The 14,225-nt window shown below is 37.1% G+C and overlaps 1 protein-coding gene across 1 annotated transcript; it reads left to right on the top strand.

Annotated features, from left to right (window-relative positions):
• Positions 1-9,105: 9,105 nt before the first annotated feature.
• Positions 9,106-11,515, top strand: LOC116123649 (protein DETOXIFICATION 14-like). The gene is made up of 7 exons (XM_031409400.1): positions 9,106-9,423; positions 9,669-10,213; positions 10,313-10,399; positions 10,594-10,650; positions 10,734-10,972; positions 11,080-11,285; positions 11,385-11,515. The coding sequence occupies exons 1-7, from the start codon at positions 9,169-9,171 to the stop codon at positions 11,454-11,456; spliced, it is 1,461 nt and encodes a 486-aa protein (XP_031265260.1). The 5' UTR covers positions 9,106-9,168; the 3' UTR covers positions 11,457-11,515.
• The last annotated feature ends 2,710 nt before the right edge of the window (positions 11,516-14,225 follow it).

Below are 14,225 nucleotides of genomic sequence, written 5' to 3'. Positions count from 1 at the left end.
TCTTCTCACCCAAACAAGAAGAAAAATGTAGTAAAAACTGATAATTTTGAAGTAAGAGATCAAGGTTTTAAATTCCTCTTTGTGTTCTATTCCGATTGAAAATAATGTGAAGCCAAAACGGGGTTGTTTCATTTAAGTTCATTGGTGGAATTCTAGCCGTCAGATCAAGACAGATCCAAGGGCTGATATTTACTGATATGGACATATATAAAGAAAGCAACAGTGAAGTGAATGATGAACGCGTTTTTTGTTAATCAGAAATTAGGGTTCGTGAGAGGGGAAAAATAGAGAGAAACTAGGGTTGAGTATTTTCTGGGTCTTTCTGGGTATAATCTGGGTAGATTTGAATAGGGTTGCGTTTCCTTCTTGAGGTTGGTTTTTGTCCTCTGTTTCTTGCAGATTCTTGAGAGATTCTTGAGCAAATAGGCCTAGGTTGAGGGTTGATCTGTTTTGGCATATTTGTATGGTTGTCTTCTTGTAATCGTTGGATATTCTTTTAGTGCTGTGAGTATCCGTATTTCGGAGCTCAACGTGGATGTAGTCTATCCAAGATTGGATAGACGAACCACGGTAAATTCGTGCCTTGATTTTGTGTGTATATGGTTCTTTGATCTTGAATCTTGTTTATGTTTGTTTGTGTTGCGAATTAGTTTATTAGGCTTAGGTTATAACAGTGGTATCAGAGCTAAAGTTCTAGGGGGGGATTTAGGTTTAAAAATCGTTTGTTTTTTACGAATTCGAAAATTTGGGTTTGTCAGTTTGGGGGTTTTTTCGATTTCAAGGTTCCTAGATCATTAGGACTTCGGATCTTGCTGAGTCTTGGGATTAATTCGTGAGATTAGGTTACAAACACGAGGGATCAACGAAATTCGTGCAAAATCAAAATTAGGGTTTTGTTAGGATTTGGGGGTTTTTCGGATTAAAGGCTTATAGAGCTTTAGGGTTTCGAATCGTCCTTGAATCTGGTCGAATTGGTTAGTCTGAGTCATAAACATGAGTCAGGGGAGAAATCTTGGTATTGTCTAAGGGCTATAGTAGTCTTGTCACTTTCGTTTTGTTTGTGTCTAGCCTTGTCTAATACAATTTAAGGGTATTTAGGCTAGAACACCAGTAACTACTTTAAAATCTTCCTGGCAATACTTGACAACTTCTGGTATAACAACGCCATGTACTCCTTAGATTGTTCTGCCCAGTTATTACAATACAATGAGCACTACTCGTATGGAGATCTCCCAATACGATGGGAAGATCGATTTTAATACATGGAAAAAGAAGATGAAAGCCCTTCTTTCACATAATAAGGTAGGGCTTGCTCTGGAAAAAGATACCACCAAGTGGTCTGAAGAGAAACTGAAAAAAAAGGCTGAAGTGGATGACGAAGCCTACAATCTAATCATAATGAATCTGTCCGATGCAGTCCTGCGAAAGGTAGATAGCATGGAAACACCGCTCACACTTTGGGGTAAACTCGAATCCCTTTATTCCTTACAGTCTACACCAAACTTATCATTTCTTAAAGGAGCTTTATTCTCTTATAAAATGGATGTTACTAAGTCTGTAGAAGAAAACCTTGATGAGATTCTTAAGATGACATTAGTGTTGAAAGGTACAGATCAGGAGTTAGGAGATTCTAGTTTGGCGATGATACTGTTAAATTCATTGCCTGATGAGTTCTTAGTGGTGAAAAATGCTTTACAATACACTGGGACAGTTTCCAGTGTTGACCTGATTATAGCTGGCCTGAAATCTAGGGAATTGGAGTTGAAAATACAGAAAATGAATGGGAATAATTTGTTTGTCAAAAGTAGGGTAGATCTTGGACAATTAGGAAGGGATAGTAATAAGAATTTCCAGCAACATATGAACCCTAAGACTAAGAAAAAAGGGAAGAATAACAAGTCTAAGGGAGAAACTAGGAAGTGTTTTCACTGTAATAAACCAGACCACCTTAAGAAGAACTGCTATGATTGGATAAAGAAATAAAAATAGCACAATACAGAGAGTAATTTAGCTAGCACTAGTACTGGCATTGAAATTTCAGAAGCCCTCACTGTCTCAAACCAAGCTAGCAGTAAGGAATGGGTTCTAGATTCGGGATGCACTTTCCATATGAGTCCAAACATCCAATGGTTCCAGAACTTTAGGAAGGGAGAGTTAGAAACTGTCTTTATGGGCAATAATCACTCTTGTAAGGTTCAAGGCATAAGAAACATAACCATTAGGTTAAATAATGGTAAAGTCATAATGTTAACCAGAGTAAGGTATATACCTGACCTTAAAAGAAACCTGATTTCCTTAGAAACTTTGGATGAAACTGGATGTAGTTATAAGGTAGAAAAAGGGTCTATAGTTGTGTATAAGAATAATGAAATTTTGCTTGAAGGGGTCGAACAAAATGGGCTGTACATTCTGTGTGGTCAACATTGCGCATTCACTATAAATTCTGCTTTATCACCTACTAATCTGACTGCTGTAGAGAAATGGCATTTGAGACTTGGCCACATAGGCCAAAAAGGTATTACAGTGTTAAGCCAACAAGGCTATTTTGGTATGGAATCCATATCTGAATTAACTTTCTGTGAAGTGTGTGTGTTGGGAAAACAGCACATAATGAGTTTCCAAAAGGGAACTCATCTGGTTGAAAAAGGGTTGGATTATGTACATGCAGATCTTTGGGGTCCTAAAAGGGTTAGAATACATGGAGGGAATTGCTATTTCCTCTCCATTGTGGATGATTATAGCAGAAAGGTATGGGTGTACCTGCTTAGGTCCAAAGATGAAGCCTTAACCAAGTTTAAAGGTTGGAAAAACCTGGTTGAAAACCAAGTTAACAGGAAGGTGAAAACCTTTAGGACAGACAATGGCTTGGAATTCTGTAATCAGGAGTTTGACTCTTACTGTGTAGAAGAGAGAATTTTGAGGCGTAGGACAGTTAAGGGAATCCCTCAGTAGAATGGGGTTGCTGAGAGAATGAATAGAACCCTTATAGAGAGGGTTAGATGTCTCTTATTCACAGCTAGTCTACCAAAAACATTTTGGGGGGAAGCACTAGGTACAACAACCTATCTTATAAATAGGAGCCTTTCTAGCTCAATAGACTTTAAGTGCCCTAAAGAAAAGTGGTATGAAAGGAGGCCATCTCTTGAACACCTAAGAGTCTTTGGATGTGCTGCATATGCACATACTAGAGATGGAAAGTTAGAGCCAAGATCTCTTAAGTGTGTTTTTTTAGGATATCAAGAGGGAACTAAGGGTTATAGGCTGTAGGAGAGGGCTACCCCATGAGTTAGGATAATTGTTAGTAGGGATGTGATTTTCAATGAAACAGTTTTTCCTTGCAAATCCAGTACTAATAATGCAGGTGGCTCACAAGAAGAGTCTGAAACTTCTAGACAAACTGGGACAACTTAGTTTAAGGTGGAGCCTGAAACTAACCCTGATCAATACATCCAAACAGATGAGACTGATCCATTTGAAGATCAACCACAACATAATCAAGAGCAGGAGGGTAAAGATCACCCTACTGACAATGCTGAAGTGGATCAGCATGGTAATCTGGCCCAATATCAGTTAGCCAGGGACAGAGTCAGGAGGGAGATCAGACCTCTTGCAAGGTACATCTATGCTGACCTGATCTATACAGCACTCCTAACTGGCTCAGACATACATCGATTAGAAACCCAATACTTATGATGAGGCAATGAGTTCAAGGGATAGAAAAGAATGGGTGGCTGCTATGGAGGAAGAGATGGAGTCATTGCACTCAAACAAAACCTGGACACTAGTTCCAAAGCCAAAGAATCAGAAGTTGGAGGAATGAAGATGGTTGTACAAACTGAAAGAAGGGATAAATGAATCTGACCCACCAAGATTCAAAGCAAGGTTAGTGGCTAAGGGCTACACTCAAAGGGCAAGTATTGATTTCACTGAAATATTTTTTCCAGTAGTTAAGTTTAAAACTATTAGAATCATGCTAGCAATTGTTGTTCAATATGACTTAGAGATAGAACAATTGGATGTTAAAACTGCTTTCTTGCATGGTGAATTGGATGAGAAAATATTCATGAGTCAACCTATAGGTTTTAAGGATAAAAAATTGCCTGATTATATATGCTTACTGAATAAATCCCTGTATGGACTTAAACAGTCCCCTAGACAATGGTACAAGGGGTTTGATGCATTCACAATAGGAAATGGATTCACAAGAAGCATGTATGATAACTGTTTCTATTTTGCCTGTATGAATAACATGCCAATCTATCTCTTGCTATATGTAGATGACATGTTAATAACTAGCAAGTCCATGTCTCAAATTAATGCTTTAAAGGCCAAATTGAGTACTGAATTTGATATGAAGGACTTAGGGAAGGCAAAGAAAATACTAGGAATGATGATTGATAGAGATAGAAGTGCAAATACTCTTAAACTCCATCAATCCTCATACTTACAGAAACTGGTCTTAAAATTTGGTATGAATGAATCCAAAGCAGTGACAATGCCCTTAGCAAACCATTTCATACTTAGTAAGTCACAATCCCCAAAAACAAACTCAGATAGACTGAAAATGGAGAATGTCCCTTATTCTAATGGCATAGGTTTTGTAATGTATTCCATGATATCCACCAGACCTGATTTAGCATATGCAATATCACTATTAAGCAGGTTCATGTCAAATCCTGGAAATAAACATTGGAATGCTTTAAAATGGTTGACAAGATACATTAATGGCGCTGTTAAAATTGGTTTAATTTTCTGTAAAAGATATGCATCACTTGATCTGGTTGGGTATGTAGATGCAAATTTTATAGGTGATGGAGACTCTAGGAAGTCCACAACTGCTTATTACTTTACATTGGGAGGTAACTGTGTTAGTTGGAAAGCACAGTTGCAACCTCTGGTTACACTATCCACTACTAAAGCAGAGTACGTAGCAGTTTCAGATGCATTCAAGGAAGCAACATGGTTTCAAGGGATTCTAAAAGAAGCTGATCTATTGAATGGCATAGCAACAGTTTACTCTGACAGTCAAAGTGCCATTCATTTGAGTAAGAACCCAGTGTATCACGAACGAACAAAACATGTGGTTGTCAGGCATCACTTCGTCAGAGACCTGATTGCAAAGGGAGAAATTAATCTTTTGAAGATGCCTACTAAAGATGATCCAACGGACATGGGAACCAAAGTGGTGACCACAGCCAAGTTCAAGCACTGCTTGAACTTGCTTCACATCAGATAAACACTTTCCTTTAGAGCTGAGAAGAAATATGTGATAGCTTACTGCACTAAAAAGGAGTCCAGAAATTGAAAAGAAGAAAGGAAATAAATGGAAGGAAGAAAGTTGGCTTCAAGGTGGAGACTGAAAATAATGTGAAGCCAAAATGGGGTCATTTCATTTAAGTTCATTGGTGGAATTCTAGCCGTCAGATCAAGATAGATCCAAGGGCTGATATTTACTGATATGGGCATATATAAAGAAAGCAACAGTGATGTGAATGATGAACGCATTTTTTGTTAATCAGAAATTAGGGTTTGTGAGAGGGGAAAAATAGAGAGAAACTAGGGTTGAGTATTTGCTGGGTCTTTCTGGGTATAATCTGGGTAGATTTGAAGAGGGTTGCGTTTCCTTCTTGAGGCTGGTTTTTGTCCTCTGTTTCTTGCAGATTCTTGAGAGATTCTTGAGCAAATAGGCCTAGGTTGAGGGTTGATCCGTTTTGGCAGATTTGTATGGTTGTCTTCTTGTAATCGTTGGATATTCTTTTAGTGCTGTGAGTATCCGTATTTCGGAGCTCAACGTGGATGTAGTCTATCCAAGATTGGATAGACGAACCACAGTAAATTCGTGCCTTGATTTTGTGTGTGTTTGGTTCTTTGATCTTGAATCTTGTTTATGTTTGTTTGTGTTGCGAATTGGTTTTAGGCTTAGGTTATAACACCGATTATACACATTGAAGAAATTAGGAGATTTGCATTCATTATTCACATAATTACAAAATTGAAAATTAAGAAAGAGAACTTATTTATATTAAAAATCTCAAAAACACCATAGTGGATTGTCGTGGGATAGCTTTCCTTAAGATTTAGTCAAAGTGTGTGTAAGCTGATCTAAACACCTTAGTTAACCAAAAAAAAAAAAAAAAATCTCCAAAATAAATTCAAACAAAAGATTTCTTATTATTAACAAATACAATAACCTCTATATAGTGATACTCTATTATAATTTTCTAATTTTCGTCTCATAGTAATAATTATCTGTATATTGCAAAAAAAAAAAAAAAAAAAACATCTATGTTACTGTAAAGGTTTAGGATGATATTTATCTAAAGTTGTTTGAAATAATAATTTATACTTTAGAGTTATTACTACATCTTTTTAACTTGTGGCACAATAACTCATTAGTATGAACACCTTTCTGTTGAAACCAAAAAATTTATGGGTGCATTTGATTCAATATTTCTACCCATATTCCCAATTCTATTCCCCAAATATTGTTTGGCACATTATTTGAGAAATATTAGTGTATTTTTTAATTACTTTTAGACTCCTTAAGTTTGTTAATTTCATTAAATACCCCTAAAAAAAGTTTAAAAATTAGCAAAAACACCCCCACCCACCCATATTTTCCAGATTCCGGCAACCACCGTCGGTGGTAACCAGAATTTGTCACAACGGCTTACACCAAGACCGAAAATGGCCGGTTATTCATCAATCTGACGGCTAAATCTTGGTCATCGTTAACCGACAATGACGGCCAAAGATGGATCTTTGCGGTAGTCGATGACCACATCTAGCCGTAGATCTGGCCTTTTCCGACCAGATCCGTGGTGGATCTGACCGAAAAAGGCCATATCGATGCGTTACAACACAGATCCGTCTGGTCTGTGTTGTAAAGCAATTTTCCAACCAGATTTCGGCGATGGTGGCCAAAATCTGGCATTGCGGGTGATGGGGATGTTTTTATCATTTTACACAATTTTTATATATTGGGGTGTTTAATTAAATTAGCAAACCTAAGGGATTTTTTAGAAATTTTTAAATTTTACCTCGTAATACTCCCCTATTCAACTACCCAATATGATTCCCAAAATCCTATACAAAATAATAAACCAAACGCACCCTATTATTTTTCAAACATGTTTTTAGAGCTTCTTGGCATGAAACATTTTATATTTCCGTACTATCATCCTCAGGATTATTTCCTTTCTTTTCTTGTGTAATTGTAGCAATGTCTACTAAAATAATTAATTGAAATTCTAATACATACTACTAAAACGTGAATTATAAAATAATTAAATCAAAACAATAATTTTTGTAATTACACCTCTATTAAGTTATAAACTCCTCATAGTAATAAAATTAATTTGTCCCACCATTATGAGTATAAAGAGATTTTATTGTATTATGATAAAAACAAGCAAGAACAAGAAATATAAATTATTTGTATTTTCTTTGTATTTTCTTCAAGTTGTGAAAGAGAAATATCTTAAAATTAAGGTGATTAAAAAATCGACTAATAAATCAAATTTTGGGTTATCTTAAGTTCTTAACGTGTGCTCTAATGTCATTATATAAAAAAATAAAAATACGATAATAACAATGTATTAAAGAAAACGTTTTTTTCGTTATCTAATAAATAAAGTGTACCGAAATTAACGAATAGGTTGGTTTTTTTTATTGTTTTCAAGAAGAAAAAAGTCAAAAGAAAAAAAAGGAAAATGGGACTCTCTCTTTTTATGCTGAAGGACAACTCCCATTATATATTGACAACAAAATATTTAGGATTCATTTGGTTCATTATTTTGATACTTTTTAAAATAATATTTAAAAAAAATTAAATTAGGCAAATATTACAATATATGATTTGAAAATTAATAAAAATATCTCTTATGTTTATTTATTTACTAAACACCCTTATAATAAAATATTAAAAATTAATAAAAACACCCTCAACCTATTCATTAAATATAGACAATCGGCCACCATAGTCAGAGGGTTGTTAGGGTATTTTTGTAATTTTTTAAAAAAATATTTAAAAATATTTGATTAAATTAATAAATTTAAAAGAATTTAAAAAAATTAAATAACATAGGATAATATTTTGAGAATAAATCAATTATACTAATACTAATCGTTCTCAAAAGTATAACAAACGTAGCCTTAGAATTGTGGACATTACTTTGGACTTCCTCAATAATGAAATCCCTTTTTTTGTACCACTCATTGTGGAAATCTGACACAGACTTTTATCCTTTTCCTTAAGAACAAATTGCAACTAGTTTCTTCTCAAAAGTGCTGCCACATGCCTTCACGGATCAAGATTCATGTTAAGAACACGTTAACATAATAAGATTAATGCTGGAGAAAGATAACTCGGAGATCTTCACCAACTTTCTTAGTATAGACGTCATAAAATTTACAATATATTTATCAAGAGCTAGTAATATAGATTTTTTGAAATATTTGACCAGGGGAGTTTTGTATTTTGTCAACAATAATTCTTTTTTTTTTAATTAAAATATTTAGACTAATTTACACGTATTTTAATTATTTTTTTGAAAGAAATTAGCACAATAATCTATTGTCATGGGTCATGGCCCAGAATAACTCTTCTACATAGCTTATAACTTTCACTAACTTTTCTCAAAATCTCAGAGGGTGTTTAGTTGGAATCCTATTTTAAGTAAAGATTTTTGTGATTTCAGAGGATTCAGTTATATGGGACGCAGAACTCAAATATTTTACGAATGAGTGATCGTTCCTATCCGACCATGGTTAAAAGACTCTTTATCTGTACGATAAAAATTTCTAAATGGTAATGATTTCAATAATATTACACCTACGATTCATATAACCAGGTTTTCTGGTCCGACTATTAATTTTCAAATAATTAATTAAGAATAAAGTAACCTTTCGTGATAACATATTTTATAAACCATTTGTCAAAGCAGATAGTTTTCGAAGAACTAGTCTTCGGAGAGGGAGAGTCGTATCCGACATTAATATGCGCTCAATTTCCAAATTATTATGTATGACAGACAAAAAAATAAAGTTGATGTGCTGTCTCTAACATGTCCTAATGGCCAATAAAAATACGATATGTTTCATAAAATTTCTAAGAGAACTCTTCTATAAATAGAGTTTCTCCATGGCCAAACCTTGTACAGAAAAAATATGGACAAGGGTTTGTTGGATAAAAAGGGAGAAGAAGTTTCAAGTGTTGGAAATGGAAGACATATTGGAGCTGGCGAATATGTAGAAGAAGTGAAGAGGCTTAGCTGCATAGCTGGACCCATGGTGGCTGTGAACTTGTCACAGTACTTTCTGCAGGTCATTTCAGTGATGATGGTTGGGCATCTCGGTGAGCTCTCTCTCTCCAGCACCGCCGTAGCCATCTCCTTCTGTGCTGTCACTGGCTTCAGCCTCCTTGTAAGTCTAGTCTCTTCCATTTACCTTTCCTGAGAATGATGTGATATCCCATTACCTACTTCCTCTGGACTAGCTCAATAGGTATTCTTGATTCATTTTTAAGGATGAAGTCCTGGATTCGAATCAAGGAGACGCGCTCTGAGCCCCACAAGAGAAAGTGAGTTTGGGATGTTACAGATTATTTTTACTATGTAGTGGAGTCTGAAAATTAATGGAATCTTGTGATGTGTGGAAATGGCAAACAGTTTGGAATGTCAACTGCAATGGAAACTCTATGTGGGCAAGGTTCTGGAGCTCAGCAATATAGAAAACTAGGAATACAAACACACACTGCTATGTTTTCTCTAATTCTGGTTTGTTTCCCTGTGTCTATATTGTGGATTAACATGGGGAAACTTCTGATTTTGATGGGGCAAGACCCTTTAATTTCAACTGAATCTGGTAAATTCACAGTGTGGCTTGTGCCTGCACTTTTTGGATATGCAGCTCTTCAGCCACTTGTTAGATATTTTCAAGTGCAAAGTTTGATCACTCCCTTGCTCATGAGCTCTTGTGTCACCATTTGCTTCCACATTTTTATCTCTTGGGCTCTGATTTTAGAGTTTGAGCTGAACAATATTGGAGCAGCTCTAGCAATTGGTATGTCATATTGGTTGAATGTGCTGTTACTTGGATTGTACATGATGTACTCTTCAAGCTGTGAGAAAACCCGAGTGCCGGTATCGATGGAGCTATTCCGAGGAATAGGAGAGTTCTTTCGCCTCGCCATTCCTTCTGCTTTTATGGTTTGGTAACTTCTCCTTGCCCATTTTCATAATTTGTAGTGTAATTTCAAGATGCAATTTGTATTTTGATTTGATTCCTTTTATTGTAATGCTGATGACTGCAGCCTTGAATGGTGGGCTTTTGAGTTTCTCACCTTGCTGTCTGGACTTTTACCAAATCCGAAGCTTGAAACTTCAGTTTTATCAGTGTGGTATGTTCTCTGTCAGTGTACTATATTTAGAAGTTGGGATTTGGTACACGTATTAGCTCTAGGATTACTACGATTAAAATGAGAAGCAGTTCCGTCAAAAAACCATAACTGATTTAACGAGCCATTCCCAATTTCAAGGTCTGAATTTCTATTTATGTACATTGATGAGATTTTCTTTTTCCCTTCTTAAACAGTTTAACAACAATCACAACACTTTTTACAGTATCAGACGGGTTCGGTATCGCAGGAAGGTTTGGTTTAACGTGTACATCGTGCATAACAGCACTGTACAAATCTTCATAATTCTGAAAAAGATTTTCTTGTTCTTGTGCAGCACTAGAGTTTCAAATGCATTAGGAGCTGGAAATCCACAAGCAGCTCGCGTAGCTGTCCGCACCGCGGTATTTCTTACTGTTTTAGAGACAGTCATAGTAAGCTCAATTCTGTATGCTAGCCGGCATGTTTTTGTTTACCTTTTCAGCAATGACAAGGAAGTTGTGGATTATGTCACAAAGATGGCTCCTCTGATATGTCTCTGTGTTATGTTAAACGGCTTCCAAGCAGTTCTTTCCGGTCAGTTCTGGCTCTTGATTCCCCTTCTGCTACCCATTCACATACATATTCTTGAATTATATCCGAATCCTTCGGTAATTTGATGGCACGGTTGTTCAAATGTTCAGGCATTGCTCGGGCCTGCGGGTGGCAGGACTTGGGGGCTTATGTCAACCTCGTTGCATACTATCTTTGTGGGATCCCAGTTGCTGCAATTTTAGGCTTCTGGTTACAATTGAGAGGGCAAGGACTCTGGATTGGCATTCAAGTTGGAGCTTTTGTGCAAAGTGTTTTACTCGCTATCTTAACGAGCTGTCAAAATTGGGAGAAACAGGTCAGCCGCTCCAATGTTCAATTCTTCTCTAATCCTTTGATAGTATTCTGATTTTAGAATAATAAATTTTTATTGTTTTATTGGCGTTTGATCATGCAGGCCGTTAAAGCAAGAGAGAGGATATTTGAGGGAAGATCTTCAGCTGATAATGAACAATTTTCTGTGAATTAGCAGAAAATTAACATTGATTTGCAAGAGAAAGTTACTTAAGTAATAAGATTAGAATCCTTACTGAAAAATTATTGGTTTAATTCAGATTTACGACTCCTGAGGGGTTAATGGAATGGTCAGACTTGTGGTTTGTTACTACAGCGTATGAGGTTTGAATCCTCTCGTTAATGCCTGCAACTTCCCAAATATTATAGAGTGCAATGATTCTCCAGTTCAGTATTAACCCCTATCAAGCCATAAAAATTGGTTGATTTTGTTGGGAAAAAAATCTTGACAACTCAAATGCAAAATTAAAACAAACAACTAAAAATAAAGAAAACCAAAACACAAGAATTTTAAAGTGGTTCAGCCCAATCAATTTAGTCTACGTTCACTGTCTACTAAAACAATCCATTAAGTAAAAGTTTACAAATGTGCAATTTTTAGAAGAGAAAAATTGCAAACTCTCTACACTATCCCAAAAAACCCAACCACATATATACACCTTCATATAAAAGAATTAAATTACTTTATTCATATTTTCTATAATTCATTTTCTTCTCACCCAAACAAGAAGAAAAAAGTAGTAAAAATTGATAATTTTGAAGTAGGAGATCAAGGTTTTAAATTCCTCTCTGTGTTCTATTTCTATTATACATATTGAAGAAATTAGGAAGATTTGTATTCATTATTCACATAATTACAAAATTGAAAATTAAGAAAAGAGAACTTATTGAAAATTACATTGATGTTGCAAAAGTGAACTACCCTTATTAGGTAATAAACTAAGTAGGAAGCATACTGAAAACAACTTCCTAATCATATAAGCTAAACCCCATATTATCATTGCTCTCTTCTTGGGGCTCTTCCTGCATTTTAGCTATTATGCCTAAAAAGTCAGGGCTGACGTGGAGTCTCGTCAGCAAGAGCTAATCAGAATTTAGGAAGGCTTTGTCACGTCACGCAATGACGGAAGAGATATGGTTCTCGTCAGTGCAGTAGGTGAGGTGCCAGGCTTGCGAGTGGCTAGGAATCGTCCACCTGCCCAAGCCCTATGCAATTTAAGGATATCTCTTGTGCAGACAACTAATGGGAAGTGGGTTAGGAATCGTACCACACCTACTTGGTTGCAGATTCATGATTATTACCTTGAATCCCTTGAATCCTCCCACTATAAATAGAGGGATCCTCTCTTATTCAAGGGATTGGCTTATCTTTAGTCTTAAACAACATACACACACTCTCTCTCTCTCTCTCTCTCTCTCTCTCTCTCTCTCTTGGTTGTAACTGAGCTCGTTACCATGCGACCTGACTATAACCACTTATTAATGCAACTACAGTGGACGTAGGAATTGCTTTTGAGCATCCGAACCACTTTAAAAACCGTCTTTTATTTACTCTCCTGCTTCATATTTCCATATCACATGTAAGTTCTAAGCTGACTTAGCATTTTGCACGTGTGAGTCATTGGTGTCAAAATCCAGCATCAACAGTTTGGCGCTAGAAGGAGGGCCTGATTTAGTATATGCTCTTCATCAAAAACCTCTAACCAATCGGTCCTACCCATCAGCAGATGGTTTGCGGTTTCAAAACTGAGTGAACCGACTTTGACAATGAGGAAATCCCCCGGGTACAAGATGACACTTCTCCTTAAGTGTCTCTAGTCCAACAGAGTATCATGGCAGATATTCCTTCAAGCTCACAACTCAACCCAGCCATGATGAGTTATTTGGAGAGGTTCAATAATACTCTCCAAATGATTAGCCAAAGGCTAGACCGTTTGGATTGGGTCGTGCCGCTAGAGACCAATGAAGTGGTGTCACTGCCAAAGATGCCTAGAGGTCACACGAAAGCTCGGAAAAGGGAAAAAGCTCGTACTGTGTGCACTGCAGTGTGCAAAATTAAGGGAAAGCAAGTGGCGAGTAGTGGACCGAAAGGCTCCGGGGGACTAACGAACATCAGTCGTGGAACGGGCAGAACACCCGTGGCATTGCGACCCAATGACATGTCGCGGCATGAGCCGTCCCACGCCACATCGCATAGGCACTCCCACAAAAGTGCAAGCCAGGAAGATTCCCAATGTCGAAATGATGACCTTGACCGTCATCATGCAGGAAACCCCCATTGTCCGCAAGTAGGTTCGAACCACCGCGGAGATCGGGAAAACTCCCCAAGCCATTCAATGCCTTCACATGGCCCTAGCCAACATGTGTCAAGGTTCATCGAAGCTTCCAGCCGAGTTGAGGAAGAGCTTAATTTGAGGTCTTTCCTCAACCGCAACCATGAGGGTCGAACCCACATTGCACAAAGTGATCCCCAGGCAGCTCCGTTACCTCAGATTGAGGAACTATAGCGAGCTTTGGATTAGCTTAAGGCTCAGCAGAATGAGTATAGGACGGTCACAGAGGCATCTCCATTTTCTCCAACAGTTTTAGTTGTTCCTCTCCCATCGAGATTCAAAATACCCGACATGCGGGCATTCGATAGGAATTCAGATCTGCAGGATCACCTTTATGAGTTCAATGACCTCATGAAACTCCACCAAGTCTCCAACTTGGCCAAATGTCGCTGCTTAGTAGTAACCCTATCTGCCCATGCCAAACGCTGGTTCAGGTCGCTTCCCGCGAGATCAATTAGCTCATGGCATCAAATGAGCTCATCATTCCTAAGACACTTCCAAACAAACAGGAAGTTCTTGATGCCGTTGAGCTACCTGAGCAACATACGGTAGGAGAGGGATGAAACCCTCTAATCTTACAAAGACAAATTCCACAGGAAACTCCACAAAGT

This window comes from Pistacia vera, unplaced genomic scaffold (genome assembly GCF_008641045.1).
Source record: "Pistacia vera cultivar Batoury unplaced genomic scaffold, PisVer_v2 Contig144, whole genome shotgun sequence".
Lineage (NCBI taxonomy): Eukaryota > Viridiplantae > Streptophyta > Magnoliopsida > Sapindales > Anacardiaceae > Pistacia > Pistacia vera.
Note: the sequence above shows the minus strand (reverse complement) of the source record. Positions and strands in the feature narration are given on the sequence as shown.